The sequence below is a fragment of the Lepidochelys olivacea genome, assembly GCF_965140295.1.
Source record: "Lepidochelys olivacea isolate rLepOli2 genome assembly, chromosome: 2".
In the NCBI taxonomy this organism is placed as follows: domain Eukaryota; kingdom Metazoa; phylum Chordata; order Testudines; family Cheloniidae; genus Lepidochelys; species Lepidochelys olivacea.
In genome coordinates this window covers 77,547,832-77,567,309 of record NC_140412.1, presented here as the reverse complement: position 1 = coordinate 77,567,309, position 19,478 = coordinate 77,547,832, and the positions used below count along the sequence as shown (strand labels likewise).

General features: G+C 44.2%; 1 protein-coding gene across 1 annotated transcript in view; it reads right to left on the bottom strand.

Annotated features, from left to right (window-relative positions):
- LOC311516367 (opsin-5-like) overlaps window positions 1–19,478 on the bottom strand; it is a gene marked incomplete at its 3' end in the record, with an annotated part of 58,965 nt that overhangs the window by 6,374 nt on the left and 33,113 nt on the right. Inside the window, exon 5 of the mRNA XM_084620348.1 lies at window positions 18,608–18,942. Coding sequence (XP_084476474.1) covers window positions 18,608–18,942 — 335 coding nt within the window. The remainder of the gene's footprint in view (window positions 1–18,607; window positions 18,943–19,478) is intronic.

Below are 19,478 nucleotides of genomic sequence, written 5' to 3'. Positions count from 1 at the left end.
GCACCAGTGCAAGCCCCATCTAAGTGCAGTGTATGTACACTCAAGGGTTGCACTGGTGTAGCTCCACTGGTGAAAATACACCGATATAACCCCCCCCCCCCCCCAAAAAAAAACTTACCCCTCACCACCACCACATTCCAGTATAGACAGGACCAAAAAGTTGATTTGGAAGGTTACAAAAGCATGGTGGAAACCATTTACAAGATCAAATTGTGCAAATGTTTCTTGAGTGGCAGAGGCTGATTTCACCAAAATATAGTGTGTAAAGCAAGCACCCTGATCATTTATTACACAAAACAGCTATATATAAAGTGCCCCTAAAAGAATGAGGAGAGATGTTAAATTGGATTAAGCCATAGTTAATCAAGTCTATATGCATTTAATTTTTATTGCGTAGAGTTTTGGATTCTAGGTGTTTGTGTCCTAAAGACATATTGATCAAATGTAGAATTGTAGGAACAATTATGACTACTCTTCAAATCAATCTGAACAGTAGGGATGGATACTCTCAGCTTTATGGGCTTATCTTTTAAAGCCGGCTGTACTTGACTGGTGTGTTTGTTAGCATTCACAATTTTATCAGATCCCCAATATTATATTTAGTGTATAACCTTTTCTCAACCAAAAACATGCTGAATAGGATACAGGATTGTGGACTTTCACATTTGGGTTACAAAGAAACATTTTAGGCAGTGAAAGGATAAAGCATTTGTCCTTGACTAGAAAGATAGCATTTGACCAGCATATTATGCTGGTCATTTAGAAATCTATGTTTCTCTTTATCCAAAAGTCATCATTCAGCCTAAGTGATTTGTTAATATTTTTGTATATTCCTTTTACTCACATATCAGCTATATACACAACAGAAGTGATTGTAAATGGATATAACTTTCACACCAATACAGGGAGATCTGATGGGTCATCTAACCCATCCCCCTCCATGATGTGGATAATTTAATTATTGTTAAACCATTCTTGATAGATGGATGTCATTTCTGGCCTTGAATATCTTCTGGTGAAGGTGATACCATCTCCCTTGGCAAACTGTGCACACATCTATCTAATGAAAGCCCAGGCAAGACATTAAAATAAAGCAGGAACAGACTTTGTGACCTTCTGATAATCTAACTGTGGGCTTCGGGCCAACTGTTCCACACACTAAAATGAGAAAGGTAATGATTTCTCTAACTTTAGACTCAGGCTGTAATTCAGCATTGCTGAAACTGCAGTAGCAACAACTATGAGGACACTAATCCAGAATGGATCACAGAGAAATAAGACTCTGGATGAGGGACAGTTTGAAGAGGTGACTTTGACGAACATTCAAAAGCCTAACAAAAAGGGTATAAATTTTTTAGATCGCTAAGATGTCCTATCTAAGTAATGAAATCATTCCATAAGGCAACAAATAACTCCCTGAGGTTTGTAAAGAGTATCAAGAACCTAAGGCCTGATCCAAAGCCCATTGGAGTCAATGGAAAGAGGACTTCTACTGACTCCAGCGGCCTTTGGTTCAAACCGCTATTTACTATGGGCCCACTACTGAAGAACAAAGATTAAAAATCAAACATTAACAATCTTATCTTCCAATGACTGCAAGCATTTGTGGGAAATTATCATTAATTGTTATTAAATTAAGATCTATCAAATCAGTGTCCCACTCTCATAGGTGTTCTACAGACAAAGTAAAGAAAACCCCTGTCTGCGAAAGCTTAAAAGTAGTTAAAAACAAGACATAACAAGTAGAAGAAAAACAAAATGTAAAACTATATATAGTGCAGAATTATTTTATGTATTTGTACTGAGGCAGTGACTTGAGGCCCCATTGTTCTAGCTACCATACACAGACATGATGAAATGTCAGCCCCTGCACCAAATAATTAACACTCTAAATGGTATAGTAGCAAGTGTGGCAGAGCTCCAACCTTGTCCCCATGGGTCCCGTGCTTCCATGCAGTTTATGGTAGCCTCAGAGGCTCACTGCAACCCTCCATGTAGCCCTTCTCTCTCTAGGGCCAGGGTTACAGTCTACTCAGCCCTTTTCATCATAAGCCAGCAAGGAGGTCAGTGAGAGAACTCCCAGTCTCTGTTGTCCCTATGGGCTTATTCCCGAACAGTTTAGCCTCCTGCCCTGACAGGGACCTGTCTTCCCCTCCCGAGGTGTTTCTGTAATGTCGGGTTGGGGGGAACCCAGGCCCGCCCTCTACTCCGGGTTCCGGCCCAGGGACCATAATGGCAGCAGTTGTTGGCAGCCGACCTTTCACTGCCAGAGTTGCTACATTTCCCTGGGCCACTTCCCCGCAGCTCTCCCGCTTCTCTCTCTTAACACCTTCTTCACCCTTACCTTAGGGATCCCTTTTCAGTGGCTTGAGGGTGTCTTCATTACCCAGCCCTTCAGCCGCACTTCCTCTCCTCTGGCTCCCTGGCTCTCCTCGGCCTGATCGGCGTGAGCCCTTTTATAGTATCAGAGGAGCCTTAATTAGAGTCAGGCGTTCGCATTAGCCCAATAGCTTCGGCTGACTCTTTGCAGGCTAATTGGAGTCATGTGTCCACCCTACCCTGGAGCAGCCCCTGCTCTGGTCAGTCAGGGAACAGAAAACTGCTTATCCAGTGGCCAGTATATCTGCCTTCTACTACACTGCTGTACCCAACTGGCCAGGGTCTATTACACAAGCTATACATATATTTATATTTCCAAATGGGGTATTTCTAAACATCTAGTGCTCGCCCAGATTTAGCTAGTTATTCCTCAGTCAATGATGCAGTTTGTAAAATATGTATCACATGGCATGTTGTTAGGACTCAAAAGAATGCAAGAATGCATTCTAAAACTCAAAATAGGGTGAATCCAAGGACACTTCAGCAGAACCCCACCCTTTTGTGCAGGGCTTGTCTTCATGCAGCCAGTCCTTTGATCAGTCTCCGTGGGCTTAGTTGTTCCATCCACCAGGAGGTTGGTCCAGGCAGCAAGTGGTCTCAGATGCTTGGCTGAAACCAGGCTTCTCTCACCAAGGGAGAAGCGGAGTTCCGTTCTCCATCCTGGTCAGCCCCAAATGGAGCAGGGCCTTCTCCATAACTCCCCTCTCCACATCCAACATCTGTTACCAGGGTAGCAGGACAGGGCCAGTTGGGTCCACAGGCCCTCATTAACCTCCTCCCCACCAGTGTGGGGCCTGTACACACATCACAGAGTCATAGATAACTGCCTGAACATGAGCTCTGAACATGCTGCAACAAAGAGAGGCCAGCGTGATCCTTCGTTGTAATAAAAAGGGAATATCAAGTTGGGAAGCGGTCTTGCCTGTGTACGCAGCACTGGTAAGGCCACTCCCAGAATACTCATGGCCAGTGATGTCTCCACTTCAAGAAGTATGTGGAAATACTGGAGAGAATTCAAAGGAGGGGCTGGAAATAAAGCCTAACTATATGAGGCTTAAAGAGTTCAGTCTATTCAGCTTATCTAAGAGCAAGTTGAGAGGTATGTGGAGATACTTACCAGGGTCGTCCCTAGACATACGCAGCATATGCACCAAATTGCCCCAAATTTCATGGTGCCCTAGGCAGCTGCATGCTGCATACATGTCAGCACCAGCACCAGCCCCGGCGACCAGCCCTATCCCTCAGCTGGCCCCCGCGTGGGCTGCGCTCACTGCAAGGGGCAGGGCCGTCCCTAGGGGGGTGTGGGGCCCCGGGGAGGGGGCCCACCTCTTAGCCTTCTTCCCTCCTCCGCCCCCAGCCCGCCCCCATTCCACCTCTTCCCCCCACAACCCCGCACTCACCGGCAGCAGCGGGAAGCAGAGCAACCCAGACCCAGCCCGCTCCAGTCCACCAGCTCCCAGCCATGGCACTCTGCTTCCTGCCGCTGGTGAGTGCGAGGAGGTTGGGGAAAGGATGCTCCCAACACTCACCGGCAGCGAGAAGCGGAGCAACATGGCCCCAGCCCGCTCTGCTTCCCTTGTCCCAGCCCCAGCCATGTCACTTGGATTGGGGAAAGGACTGCCGGTGAGTGTGGGGGAATCCCTCCCCCCCCAAGCCCCGTCCCGCGAGGGGGTAAGGGATCTCTGGGGCCGGGGGCAAGGGATCTCCTGTCTCTGCAAACTGTAGAATTTTCCCCAGAAACCAGATTAAAGCATATTCTTTAGAAAGGTATCTAAAGACTCCAAGTGACGGTGAATCAATCACCTCCCCTGGCAAGCTGCTCCTGTGTTTAATTACACTCATGGCTAGGAAATTCTTATTTCAAGGTTGAATTTATCTAACCTCAACTTCCAGCCGTTGGATCTTGTTTATGTCTGTGCCTGCAAGATGGAAAAGCCTCAGACATCTTTTCCATGTGTAAGTATCAGGGCCGTTCCTAGCCATTTGGGTGCCCTACGCAGCCCCAGGCCTCCCCTTCTCCTCCCACCAGGGTCTGGGAGGCAGGAGCTGTGTGGGGGGGAGCACTTTTGGGGGCCCCACAGGCCCAGAGTGGCCCGGGGGATTAGCAGGGGGCTGCTGACTTATTATACACTCCAGCAATATTCTGTGACCGTGAACCAAATGCAAGCATTTCATTCCAACTACTGAAGGTCTGAATCACTGTTTGTCTTTGAGCAAAAAGCTCCCATAGATGGCTGAAAAGTCCTCCATTTCGTTTTGTCCAATAAGGACAGATGCAAAGCACAGGAAAAATGATAAAAGGATATTGTAGGGAGGGTTGTGGTACTGCGACCCTTACTTCTGCTGCGGCGGCGCTGCCTTCAGAGCTGGGCAGCTGGAGAGCAGCGGCTGCTGGCCGGGAGCCCAGTTCTGAAGGCAGAGCTGCCACCAGCAGCAGCAGAGAAGTAAGGATGGCATGGTCTGGTATTGCCACTCTTATTTCTGCACTGCTGCCTGGAGAGTTGGGCCCTCAGTCAGTAGCCACCATTCTCCAGCCACCCAGCTCTGAAGGCAGTGCAGAAGTAAGGGTGGCAATACCATGACCCCCCCCCCAAAATAACCTTGCGGCCCCCCTGCAACTCCCTTTTGGGTCAGGACCCCCAGTCTGAGAAACACTGGTCTCTCCCATGACATCTGTACAATATAGGGTAAAATCACACAAAAGACCAGATTTCACAGGGGGAGACCAGATTTCATGGTCTGTGACACGTTTTTCATGGCCGTGAATTTGGTAGGGCACTACATATAAGCTTTCAGATCTTACTAACCTGTCTAATTCCAATACAACAGCATGACAGAAGCCCTGACTTAGGTGAAGAATTTCAAAATGTTCGGCATTGAGTGAGGCATCCTCTAATCTAAATGAGCTGCTTTCAGAATTTCCAGCCAGTTAAGCAATTGATTGGTTGTACATTCCTAAGTGCTTTATGATGAGCTATTTTTCAAGGAACAAGGACAGCAAAATGGGGGAGAAGCGGGCACAGGGAGGGGAATTTAGAATTGCAAGATATATTTTTGTTAGACCAAACAATTAAACCTAAGAGGCCCTATTATGTCCTCAGGTACATGGATGCAATCCCCACTGGCTTCAATGGGAGTTGCATACACATATCAGAAGGCAGAATTTAACCTAAGACGTTAAGGCAAGATCAGAAAAGTAGAAAGTGTTTGGCAAGAAATGCATACAGCAAAAAGGGTGCCTTTCTTTAAAGCCACCAGATACATTAAGGCTAAAATCTTCAAACCTGGATTTCTCCTACATCTCTATTTAGGCACCGAAATACAACTGGACCCATTTTTGGAAGCACTAACCACTTGCAAATTCTGTTGAAGTCCGCCTGCGGGACTGTCCTGATGGGCCTCAGAGATCCTGGCCAAAAAAGCTAGCCTCCAACCCCTCCCCCGCAGCCTCAGCTCGCCGCGCAGGCAGTGCGTCTTGCACCCACCCACCTCCCAGGCTTTCCAATAAGCCTGTCCTGCCGCTCTGACCTGCATGGTAAGGGGGCAGCGGGTGGTCAGGAGACAGGGAGCAGGGGGGGGGTTGGGGGATCCCGGGAGGGGGCAGTCAGGGGACTACGAGTGTGGGGGGTTGGATGGGTCAGGGTCCTGGAAGGCCTGTCAGGGGGCGGGGTGTGGATAGGGGTCAGGGGAGGGTAGTCCCAGGAGGGGGCGGGAATAGGAGCTGAAAGTGTTCAGCCCAACTGAAAGCTTGTATTTAGGAGCCTAAATATAAAGATAGGAGTAACTTTAGCCATCCAAGTGTGAAAATATTATGGCCATAGAAAATAAAATCATCCAGGTAATTATTATATTATGTTTTGGAATTTTATATACATTTTAAAGTGACTTTCTTTTCACTACTATTACTTCAGGAAGATAAGAGAAACAATTAGGATTACACTCCACCTCTGGGTGGAGGGAAGGTATTTCCTTTTTAGAACTCAATCCAATCTCTCACTTTTCTTCTCTCTCTCTCTCACCCACTCAGGTTCTTGCTTCACAATAAAACAGGTATATTCTCTGTAAGCAAGGGTAACAAGCATTGTGGGGGTTACATATTATATTTGCTTTGGTTGGTTTTGGTGGGCAGGTTATCATTCTAGCAACACACACACACATAGATTTATATGCAGCAGTACTGAGAAATGGTCTGTTTTTCTCATTGGAGGAAATGCTTTTAACAGAGATAAGCCAAACATGCAGGAGTTTAAGAAAGTATAATACTTAGGCTTAGAAGGACATGATTTTTACTGGTAAATGTTGATAAACATCAATTTCACCGTACACACACAAATGGACAAAAAATATTTCCAATTATAATGATTAGAATTTACCGATCGGCAAAGTAAGAAAAATGCTGCTTGAGAACTTATTAGAGTTGGATTTAAGGATATTCACTTTTGCTGACAATTTGTATTTTGCCAGTTATAAAGCTTTAACTTTTTGAATCTCAATGTCGACTGTCATTAAATTGTTGTCTGACTCCTCCCATTGTCTGATCCCCAGATTTCCTGCAACTGTGAAAATTTAAATCAATAAAAATCAAAAAAGAAATGCTTAAACTCATAATTTTTCCACAGCTGTGAAAATTTAAATTGATAAAAATAAAAAAGAACAAACTGATATCAGTTGAAATTATAAAAAATATAAATTGAATTCTACTAAACTTAATAACTCTAACAACAGATCACTTAGGAACATCATGGTTGTCACTATGCTGCACACCATGGCAATCAAACGACTAGATAGATAAAGGTAGAGGGCTATTTGTACATTCCAGGTTCCCCGCACATAGTAGTTTAAGGAAGAGGAAGTCCATTTAGAATTACATCAGGAACTACGCAGACGTATCCAATGATGAAATGGCTATTTTGAGTTAGCAGATCAAACGTGTTACCTTCTCGTTTTCCATTTTAAAGGGCTGCTCTCACAGTCTTAACAATTTTTGATTATGAAAGTTGGAAGTTAGCAAACCCCCAGTTGTTTTTGCTAGCTGCAGGAGCTACCATGGCCATTCTTTGCTCCCTAGACCTCATGCCTGAACTCCCTCCCACACTTCCTGTTCCTCAAGTTGTTCTTGGGGACTTGGTGGGGAGGTGGTAGTTCTTACCACTATCTTTGGGTTTGGGAGTGGAGTCTCCCAGCTCCCTTCCCCTTCTCTCTCTCTCCTTAGGTTCAGGAAGGACACGACTAAATCATGCTAGAAAGCTGGATGGAAATCCTGTCCCTCTACAGACCTTACAGGAAGGGTCTGAATATTGGATTGGGAGTGCGTGTCTACACAGAGAGAGTGGTAGGGGACTGGAACCACAGACTGGGGGAGTGAGCACTTTCATTGTTGCTCTCATTGTCAGCTCATTGAGCATGGCAGAATTCCATGCTAGCCATAGGCAAGGCACAAGTCTTCTCCTGCATCCAGCCTCCTCCATGTTCATACTGTATGCGCTCCTATGTAAACCAGGAATCACTTCATCTACCACTGAAGTGCAGCTGCCTCTTAATAATAGTACATTACAAGGCTAAAAGGTACTTTCTGATTTCTACTCAATATTTTGCAAGAGCTTCTGAGCAAAGACCTTAGCACCAGCCATAAGCAGTTGGAAGAATCAGGCCGTCTGAAGTTTTAAGTCTCATTAACATGTACTTCATGCTGTGGTTTACATAAATCATATGGCTCATTATCATTTCTCTGTGGTACAGTGCATTTCACTCTGGTTGGCAACTGAATTAATTCCTGTTTGCAGAAAAAAACGAATATTTACAATAGGTATTTTAGTTTTCTCACTATATTTCTATAACACATTTGTTCCTGAAGAGTTTAAAAGGCCTCCAGATTCCTGATTGGTAGGGGAAAAAATCTTTTACATTTTCTGATGCTAACACAGGTAGAAGACTTTGAAAACATAAGTGGAAAAGGCTATATTGGAGGTAATAAATTTTATGTTCCTCTTCTCTGTCACATAATTGCTGTTACCCCAAAACCCTTCTGGCATTTTGCTGGGAACAGAAAGTACAAAAACAGTTCCTTCCTACAACTTGTGAAGTTCTGCTCCCAACTGGTTAAGGGCAACTACCTTCAGCATCTAGGATACTTGGTCCAAATGCATGAGAACAGAGGCCAAAACAGTTTTGTTTGATTTTAAGACCAGAAGAGACCAGAAAGATCATCTAGTCTGATCCCTTGCATAGCACAGGACAAAGAACCAATATATTGTTCAACTATAGGGAGGAGGAAAAAAGATAGTGAGCAAAAGAAATTAGCAACCTATTTGGAAAATAAAACCCACATATTCCCTCCACTTCTCCCACTCCCAGAGCACAAAGCTCCAATGAGAGTTATATAGTTTGTAAAATTGCCTTGTGATTTCAACAACACTACTGAGTCTCATTTGGGGTCTGAGTCAGTCAAAGGCGACTGAAGTCAATGGGAATATTTCCAATGGATTTCACCAGCCCTTGGATTGGGCCTTTGGAGCAACGCAATACTTTCAGGTGGCTTGGTAGTATTTTGGTCACCAGCTCCTTTGAGAGTGCTTGGAGAGACACACTGAACAGGATTCAAAGACTGGCAAAAAGCTTACTGTGGCTGAATTATGCAGAAAACAAGGTATTTTTTCTGCAATTGCCATGTACTAAAAATATCTCAAAAGTCTTTTTATTAATCAAAGCCAACAGCTAGCAGTCATGTCTGCTTTGTTAATCACTGATTGCTGGCTGAGGGACAATTTTTTTTTTTTGAAGTGGACCCATAACAGAGCACACACTTTACCAAAATAACAATCTGTCTTCCATCCTAGCCTCTCTTTTATAGGGGCACTTAAGAATATTGCCTGTAACTCTAAATAGAAAGGGTGATGTGTAGTATAAACGTTATCTTTGATCTGCATAAATTAATGATAAATCTTTCTTTGTGCCAGCAGCCTCTCCGCCCAGACTCTTGATGTGATATTCTCCGTGGTTAATCATGCTAATATGCAGCCTAAGAGCTAAAGTACATTTCAACATCCACTTGAGGATACAGGTCTCCACTTAGGACTATAGCCTGTCTTCTGTACCTTCCTCCTCAGCCCTTCCGTTGCTCCTGGTCTGTACAGTACCTGTAGTTCTTAGGAAGAGGAATTCTAGCACACTCAGTGGGGTGGGGGCACAGCCATGGTCACATATTCATCTCACCCTCTTTTAGGCACCTAGCACCCACTGGGACATTACGGTCAGGTGCACAATAATACAAGATGATGGGGAGCCCTTTGTGCCTTTCCTCACCTTGTGCACCCACTCAAGGGCTGACTAAAAACTCAACTTGGATTTTAAAACCAAAGAGGTTTACACCTACCTTGCGCACTCCCTGCAAATCAAAATGATCTGACCAATACTAGGTCTTCTTCTCTCTGCTACCCCTAAGCTTGTGTGAGGCTATCACTTCCAGTTTAGCATCCAGATTTTGAAGACCGAGAATGAATTAAAGGCTTTCAGACCTTTGCAGAGCCACAGCCAAGGTCAGATACTCAGCACCAACCAAAGAATAAAACTCTTTGAAAGAGCTGCCGCATTGAAAGACCACTTCTTCCCCAGTGATTATGCCATCCTGACTTCTAATCATAAGGACCCGTACATTTCAAATACAATTATCAAGGAAACACGTTTAGGGCCAAATTCTTACCTCTGTTGTACCCATGCAACCACTACTTCTGTGTCAATTCTGTTTTGTGATCATAAGTGCAGCCAGATGTAGCTCCTATTCTACATCTAAAAGGCAATTTGATAATCTAGCACTCACACATTAGGCAAAGCTCCAACAATCTGAAACTGATCTGTGCAAGCCATCCTATTCTCAGACTAGAGAGTATCCACTCTCATGAACCTAAGTGTTTGAGTGGGTTGCTAGGTTCCACTAAAAAGAAAAGAAGGACTTGTGGCATTTCAATTTCCTGTTTGGCCAGCATGGCAAGCTGCAGGTGAGTGCAGAGCTCATCAGCAGAGGTGACCAGGATGGAGTCCCAGAATCGCAAAAGAGCTCCAGTATGGACTGAAGGGGAGGTACGGGATCTGATCGCTGTATGGGGAGAGGAATCTGTGCTATCAGAACTCCATTCCAGTTTTTGAAATGCAAAAAACATTTGTCAAAATCTCCCAGGGCATGAAGGACAGAGGCCATAATAGGGACCCGAAGTAGTGCCGCGTTAAACTTAAGAAGCTGAGGCAAGCCTACCAGAAAACCAGAGAGGCAAACGGCTGCTCCGGGTCAGAGCCCCAAACATGCCACTTCTATGATGAGTTGCATGCCATTTTAGGGGGTTCAGCCACCACTACCCCAGCCGTGTTGTTTGACTCCTTCAGTAGAGATGGAGGCAACACGAAAGCAGGTTTTGGGTACGAGGAAGATGATTATGATGAGGTTGTAGATAGCTCACAGCAAGCAAGCAGAGAAACCAGTTTTCCCGACAGCCAGGAACTGTTTCTCACCCTGGACCTGGAGCCATTACCCCCCGAACCGACCCAAGGCTGCCTCCCGGACCCGCCAGGTGGAGAAGGGACCTCTGGTGAGTGTACTTTTAAAATAGTATACATGGTTTAAAAGCAAGCATGTTTAATGATTAATTTGCCCTGGCATTCGCGGCTCTCCTGGATGTACTCCTAAAGCCTTTGCAAAAGGTTTCTGGGGACGGCAGCCTTATTCTGTCCACCATGGTAGGACACTTTACCACTCCAGGCCAGTAGCACATACTTGGGAATCATTGTAGAACAAAGCATTGCAGTGTATGTTTGCTGGCATTCAAACAACATCCGTTCTTTCTCTCTCTGTGTTATCCTCAGGAGAATGATATCATTCATGGTCACCTGGTTGAAATAGGGTGCTTTTCTTAAGGGGACATTCAGAGGTGCCCGTTCCTGCTGGGCTGTTTGCCTGTGGCTGAACAGAAATGTTCCCTGCTGTTAGCCACAGGGAGGGGGGGAAGGGCTAGCCACGTGGTAGGGGGAGGCAAAATGCAACCTTGGAAGGAAAGCAGATGTGCTATGTATGTAATGTTAGCAGCAAGGTTTACCGTGACAGAGCGTACCCATTGTTCTATAAAATGTGTCTTTTTAAATACCACTGTCACTTTTTTTTCCTCCACCAGCTGCACGTGTTTCAAGGATAACAGGAGCTTCTCCTTCCCAGAGACTAGTGAAGATTAGAAGGCAAAAAAAACCGCACTTGTGATGAAATGTTCTCTGAGCTCATGCTGTCCTCCCACACTGACAGAGCACAGATGAATGCGTGGAGGCAGACAATGTCAAAGTGCAGAAAAGCACAAAATGACCGGGAGGAGAGGTGGCGGGCTGAAGAGAGGGCTGAAGCTGAAAGGTGGCATCAGCATGATGAGAGGAGGCAGGATTCAATGCTGAGGCTGCTGGAGGATCAAACTAATATTTTCCAGCATATGGTTGAGCTGCAGGAAAGGCAACTGGAGCACAGATCGCCGCTGCAGCCTGTGTAACCAACCACCCTCCTCCCCAAGTTCCATAGCCTCCTCACCCAGATGCCCAAGAATGCGGTGGGGGGGCCCCCAGCCACCCAGCCACTCCACCCCAGAGGATTGCCCAAGCAACAGAAGGCTGGCATTCAATAAGTTTTAAACTTTTAAAGTGCTGTGTGGCCTTGTCTTTCCCTCCTCCACCACCCCTCCCCATGCTTTTCTCTTCCACCACCCCTCCCGGGCGACCTTGGCAGTTATCCCCCTATTTTTGTGATGAATTAATAAAGAATGCATGAATGTGAAGCAACAATGACTTGATTGCCTCTGCAAGCGGTGATCGAAAGGAGGAGGGGAGGGTGGTTAGCTTACAGGGAAGTAGAGTGAACCAAGGGGTGGGGGTTTTCATCAAGGAGAAACAAAACAGAACTGTCACACCATAGCCTGGCCAATTATGAAACTGGGTTTTCAAAGCTTCTCTGATGCGCACCGCGCCCTCCTATGCTCTTCTAGCTGCCCTGGTGTCTGGCTGCGCGTAACCAGTGGCCAGGCGATTAGCCTCAACCTCCCACCCCGCCATAAACGTCTCCCCCTTGCTCTCACAGATATTGTGGAGCGCACAGCAAGCGGTAATAACAATGGGAATATTGGTTTTGCTGAGGTCTGAGTCAGTAAACTGCGCCAGCGCGCTTTTAAGCATCCAAATGCACATTCTACCACCATTCTGCACTTGCTCAGCCTGTAGTTGAACACCTCCTGACTGCTGTCCAGGCTGCCTGTGTATGGCTTCATGAGCCATGGCATTAAGGGGTAGGCTGGGTCCCCAAGGATAACTAAAGGCATTTCAACATCCCCAAATGGTTATTTTCTGGTCTGGGAATAAAGTCCCTTCCTGCAGCTTTTGAAACAGACCAGAGTTCCTGAAGATGCGAGCGTCATGTACCTTTCCCGACCATCCCACGTTGATGTTGGTGAAACGTCCCTTGTGATCCACCAGTGCTTGCAGCACTATTGAAAAGTACCCCTTGCGGTTTATGTACTTGCCGGCTTGGTGCTCCGGTGCCAAAATAGGGATATGGGTTCCGTCTATGGCCCCACCACAGTTAGGGAATCCCATTGCAGCAAAGCCATCCACTATGACCTGCACATTTCCCAAAGTCACTACCCTTGATATCAGCAGATCTTTGATTGTGTGGGCTACTTGCATCACAGCAGCTCCCACGGTAGATTTGTCCACTCCGAATTGATTCCCAACTAACCAGTAGCTGTCTGGCGTTGCAAGCTATTGCCACTCACTTCTCAACTGTGAGGGCTGCTCTCATCTTAGTATTCATGTGCTTCAGGGCAGGGGAAAGCAAGTCACAAAGTGCCCTTACGCATGCGAAAGTTTCGCAGCCACTGGGAATTGTCCCAGATCTGCAACACTATGCAGTCTCATCAGTCTGTGCTTGTTTCCCGAGCCAAGAATCGGCATTCCACCATATGAACCTGCCCTATTAGCACCATGATGTCCACATTGCCAGGGCCTGTGAGTTGAGAGAAGTCTGTGTCCATGTCCTCATCACCACGCTGACGTCACCTACTCGCCAGGTTTCGCTTTGCCAGGTTCTGGTGCTGTATATACCGCTGGATAATGCGTGTGATGTTTAATGTGCTCCTAATTGCCAAAGTGATCTGAGCAGGCTCCATGCTTGCCGTGGTATGGAGTCTGCACAGAAAAAAGGCGCAGAACAATTGTCTGCCGTTGCTCTGATGGGGGGGAGGGGCAACTGACGACATGGCTTACAGGGTTGGCTTACAGGGAATTAAAATCAACAAAGGAAGTGGCTTTATTGTCAAGGAGAAACACACACAACTGTCACACAGAATGGCCAGCTCAAGGATTGAACTCAAAACCCTGGGTTTAGCAGGCCAATGCTCAACCCACTAAGCTATCCCTCCCTCTAGTATTTCAGGCAGGACTGAATCTCCATTAAAGTTTTCAAGGTGACCCTGACAGACCTCACCAAAACAATTGTTGGCCATTGATTTCACAGAGGGAGGGAGGGAGGGGGAGCAAATGAATACCAAACAAATGTGGTCTGTTTCTTGTTTTGATCCACTCCATCTATCTTTTAGATCTTTGGCTGGCAGCAGACGATGCAGTAGGACTGCAAGCCATCCATATCTCCTGCCTGCTCACCATAAGATGGTACAATAGGACTGCCTGCAGGACTAAAGAGAATGACCTGGTCGAGTCACTCCTAATTTAGTCCCTGCGCTCATGTCTGCCCAGGCGCTCCTGACCGACCTTACTGAGGCGGCCAGGAGCACCTTGGACACCATGAAGATGGTTTTCAGGCCTATTGCATTATCTGCTGCCACAAGGCAATGGGTTGCTGCTGCTGTGTAGCAATGCATCTGCCAGCACCCAGGAGACATACGGTGACAGTGAGCTGAGCAGGCTCCATGCTTGCCGTGGTATGGCGTCTGCACAGGTAACTCAGGAAAAAAGGCGCGCAACAATTGTCTACTGTTGCTTTCACAGAGGGAGGGAGGGCGGGCCTGACGACATGTACCCAGAACCACCTGCGACAATGTTTTTTGCCGCATCAGGCATTGGGATCTCAACCCAGAATTCCAATGGGCAGCGGAGACTGCAGGAACTGTGGGATAGCTACCTGCAGTGCAACACTCCGGAAGTCGATGCTAGCCTCGGTACTGTGGAAGCACTCTGCTGAGTTAATGCACTTAGAGCATTTTTTGTGGGGACACACACAATCAACTATATAAAAACGATTTCTAAAAAAATGACTTCTATAAATTCGACCTAATTTCGTAGTGTAGACATACCCATAGATTCCAAGTCCAGTAGAGACCACTGTGATAATCTAGTCTGACTTCCTGTAGGACACAGGCCATACAACTTCCCCAAAATAATTCCTAGATCGATCTTTTAGAAAAGCATCCAATCTTGATGTAAAAATTGTCAGTAATGAAGACTCCACCACTACCCTTGGTAAACTGTTCCAGTGGTTAATTACTCTCATTGTTAAAAATATACACTTTATTTCCCATCTTAACTTGTCTAGCTTCAACTTCCATCCATTGGATCATGTCATATCTTTCTCTGTGAGACTGAAGAGCCATTATTATATATTTTCCCCCAGATAGGTACATATGGACTATGATCAAGTCACCCCTTAAACTCAAGGAACTCAATCTATTTAATTTAAGAAAAAAGAAGGTTATCACTCTCTTAAGGCCTGTTGTCTAATCCTTTAATTATTCTTGTGGCTCTTGTCTGAGCCCTCTCCAATTTATCAACATCCTTCAGAACTAGACACAGTATTCTTAGCAGTGGTTGCAGCAGTGTCAAAGATAGGGGTCAAATAAGCTCTCTTCTCCTACTCAGCATTCACCTGTTCATGCATCCAAGGCTTGCATTAGCCCTTTTGGACAGTTTTGTTCTAGGAGCTCATGTTCAGCTGAAAGAAAAGGCGTACTTGTGGCACCTTAGAGACTAACAAATGTATTTGAGCATAAGCTTTCGTGAGCTACCACTCACTTCATTGGATGCATTCAGCTGGTTACTCACAACCACCCACAATCTTTTTCAGAACCACTGCTTCCCAGGATAGAGTCCCCCATCATGTAAGCCTATATTTTTTGCTTGCAGACAGCTTACAAAATAATTCAGATTACTTTGAATCAGTGACCTGTCCTGTTAATTATTTACCACTCCCCCAATTTTTGTGTCCACTGCAATATTTGTCAACAATTTTTTCATATTTCCTTCTAGATCATTGATAAAAATGTTAAATAGTGTAGGGCTAAGACCAATCCCTGAAGGGCCCTACTAGAAACATACTTGATTGATGATGATTCCCCACTTAAATTACATTTTGAGACCTATCAGTTAGCCAGTTTTGAATCCATTTAACGTGTGCCATGTTAATTTTATATCATTCTAGTTGTTTTAATCAAAATGTTATGTGGTACTAAGAACACCTTACAGAACTCTAAAAGGTAATAGTGTTGATGTAATATATTATCAACCAAACCTGTGATCTCACTTAAAAAAAAAAAAAAAGTTAGTTTGACAGGATCTACTGCCCAGAAACCCATATTGATTTGCGTTAGTTATATTACCCCCTTTAGTTCTTTATGGAGTCCTGTATCAGCTGCTCCATTATCTTGCCTGGGATCAATGTCAGGCTGACAGGTCTGTGATTACTGGGGTCATCCCATCTATCCTTTTTTAATTTTGGTACATTAGATTTCTTCCAGTCTTTTGAAACATCCCCAGAGTCCCAAGAGTTACTGAAAATCAACACTAACTGTTCAGCTCTTTTAAAACTCTTGGATGCAAGTTATCTGGACCCACGGATTTAAAAATGTCTAACTTTAGTACCTGATGTTTAACATCCTCTGAGATTCTAGAGGAATAGAAAGAGTTATCATCTGAGGTGACTATATAATCTGTTTTTCCTCCAAATACAGAACAAGTATTTATTGAACAATTCTGCCTTTTCTGCATTATTATAGCATTTCCATCTAGTAATGGATTAATAGCATTGCTAAGATTCTTTTTGTTCTTAAAAACTCCTCCTTATTGTGGGAGAAGGAGAAAAGGACCCATTAAAGAAACAGGGAGTAAAGCAGAGGACACTGAAGATGGGAGTGGGCAGAAACAAGAGGTAAAATATATGCCCAAGCAAAGCGCCAAACTAGATCTGAACAGAGGATGGAAGTTCCATTTTGCAAAGGATATTGAGATTTCGAAATCTGGCTTTGTTCTGAAGAAGAAAATTCTGAGGTTTACTTTTTCCTCACGTCCTTCAAAATGTTTCATTTCAACGAAACTGTTTTGTTTCAGTTTCCACTTAAAATTTGTGTGTTATATTAAATATTCTAACCTAAAATTAAAAATTGCAGAACAAAAAGTCATTTTAAATCAAAAACATTGAACAAAAACACTGAAATGTTTCATTCTGAAACTGTCAAAATGGGATGTTCTGACTGTTGGATTTGGCTAGTTTGCTTTCTGAAAGAAACACAAGTGAAACTGACCAGATTTCACAAAGTGTTTCAATTTTGGCAGAACTGCATATTCCATAAGAATATGATTCCACTGAAGTTGCTCCAACCAGCTCTATTCCAAACAATGCACAAAGCTAACAGAGTCCATCACCTTCCCAATGCAAGCTTGTTCCCAGCACTGTATTCTCCTGTTTAGTTTAAATGACTCACACTGAGGTTCCACCACATCAATTGAGAGAGACGGATCTTTGTTTTATGTATTGTTTTTTTCAGATTTATCCAAAAGTCAAAGTTACTCTGGAGAATTCCAGTGATTTATCTTCAGGTTTCAAACTTAACAGACCATGGAGAGGAACGGATCAGTTCACATCTCTTATTATTTCAGGAAGACATGATTGTGTTTGTTTACACTCAGGCTATGTTTTCAGATATATTTGTAAATGAAAGCTTCTTTTCTGTTGAAATTCAGATACACAATTTGGTGGCAAGGAGCAAATTCCATGGTCATGCATTAAATGGAGCCCTATTTTTAACATATGGGACAGTGAGATGTGTGGCTTAAAATATCTCACTTCAAAACCTTTTTCCAAATATATAAAAGTTTATCAGATTTGGTCTACGTTTCTTTTTAATAGACACAATTGCATCCAAGATGCAAGAATCTTTCAAAATATGTTTTACTAGTATAAATGAATTCCTTAACCTTGTATTCTCTCAGGATATTGCAGGAGCATAAACATTTATCAGCTCATTTGTTTAGCCCTGTTCATGCTCAGTAATTCTCTATTGTTAAAACACAATCCTCTTCCTTTAGTACCGATTTCTGAGCACATAGCATAAGTCTCAATATTTAGCTATTTCTCACTTCTTTAATGTGATCTGATTTTCTTTTTGATCTAGATAATGCTGCCAGGCTGTTACGAGTAATACTGCAAGCTTAAAATGAAACTATATGCTACAAAAAACACTGCAATGCAATGTTACTGCACATCCGTCACTACAAAACAGCTCATTTCTTTGCCTATCTGGGACAATATCCATAAAATATCATAGTAGGAATGACAGGGTTTCAAACTTTCTGAAAATAGAAAGATACGTGTTCCCCAGAACTCTAAAGGCAAACAGACGTGGGGGTGAAAGTGAGGTATGCAACCCTGAAAACAAGGGGAAAGACAGATGGACCTGGGAGCCGAAAGAAAGAGGACCTGAACACAGAAGGCCAAAATGTAACTCTAAGAGTTCCTTCCAAATAACTGGTAACTGTATGTTTAGGTACAGAATTTGCTTGCATGCTACAAGTAGTACATTTTTCTATAGCAAGTTTCAAAGTTTTATTGCATTCAGCATACATTTTTCCCTTTTAAAGCCAGGTTTTCCAAAGAAATCCTACAGTCTTCCAAAATAGATTGTAAAATATCTAGAACTTTAAAGAAAAAAAGGTCTGAAATTTTCACAAAATTCTAATAAAACTTCTGCCATACCTTTGTTACCAGAGCCTAAAGAAAAGACTACAGAAACCTCATAGCTATCACTTGAGGGGTTTTGCAGGAACAATTCACTTGCACGTGGTGAATCTGCACAAGGTAACATTGCATGCTTGTTTCAGAAACAAGTGGGACTGGTCTTCTTTCCTTTCTCATTCCTCTCTCGGGATCCCTCTGGTGCTGCCTGTGCATGCAGAATGCGGCTTAAGAACACAAATTTTCAAATACCTTGACTGTAATAGCCTGCACGTTGCTCATTCTGGTGGGACCTGAGACATGCTGTTCCACTGCTTTTCTGGATTCCTTGACAGTTATCAGAATGAGGGTATAGGAAGTAACAATTACCCCACAGGGGATGATAAAGCAGAAGACAAAGAGAGCTACAGTGTAAGACATTGCCACCGTGTTTACACTTGATGAATGCCAGTCAATGCAGCAAGCTGTACCATAGGGCTCTGGTCCATACTCTCCCCAGTGAGCTAGGGGCGAACAGGCAAAAATTGCTGCATAGGCCCATCCGCAGGCTATCAAGATTCGTCCATGTTCTCGCCTAAATCTGTTCCCTGGAAGACATGAAACAATCAGTGAAGAACTGCTTGCAGCAGCATGATGGATTTGAATTATGCAAGCCAGAAAACAATGCATAGGCCCTTTTTATTGGATACTGGGTATTACAATTGTTTACCCACACACACCCAAGCTTGGGAGGAGCCCCCCATAAACATCCACAAAGCTATCTCATGGTCCTCCTTCAAATCCCCTATTAAACTCTCCCTTTGTTGTGATGCCTTAACAGGTAAGCAGCGGATGTGCCGAGATCACTGCCTATCATGCTGGCCAATATTAGCTCATTGTTTCCTTGTGCTCCCAGTCTGTCGCCCCCTGTTTTCATTTGTCTTAAGTTTAAGACTATAAATTCTTTGGGAGCAGGGATTGTCTTAGTTTTCTGTATAGCACCTAGTGAAATGGGGTTCTGGTCCAACAAGACTGGGTCTTCCCTGCACAAATAAAGAATATTCACAATGTAAATAAACAGTAAAAAATCTCCTTGTTATTCAAACTAAAGGCACCATAAAATGAGTTTGCAATATTCTGAACC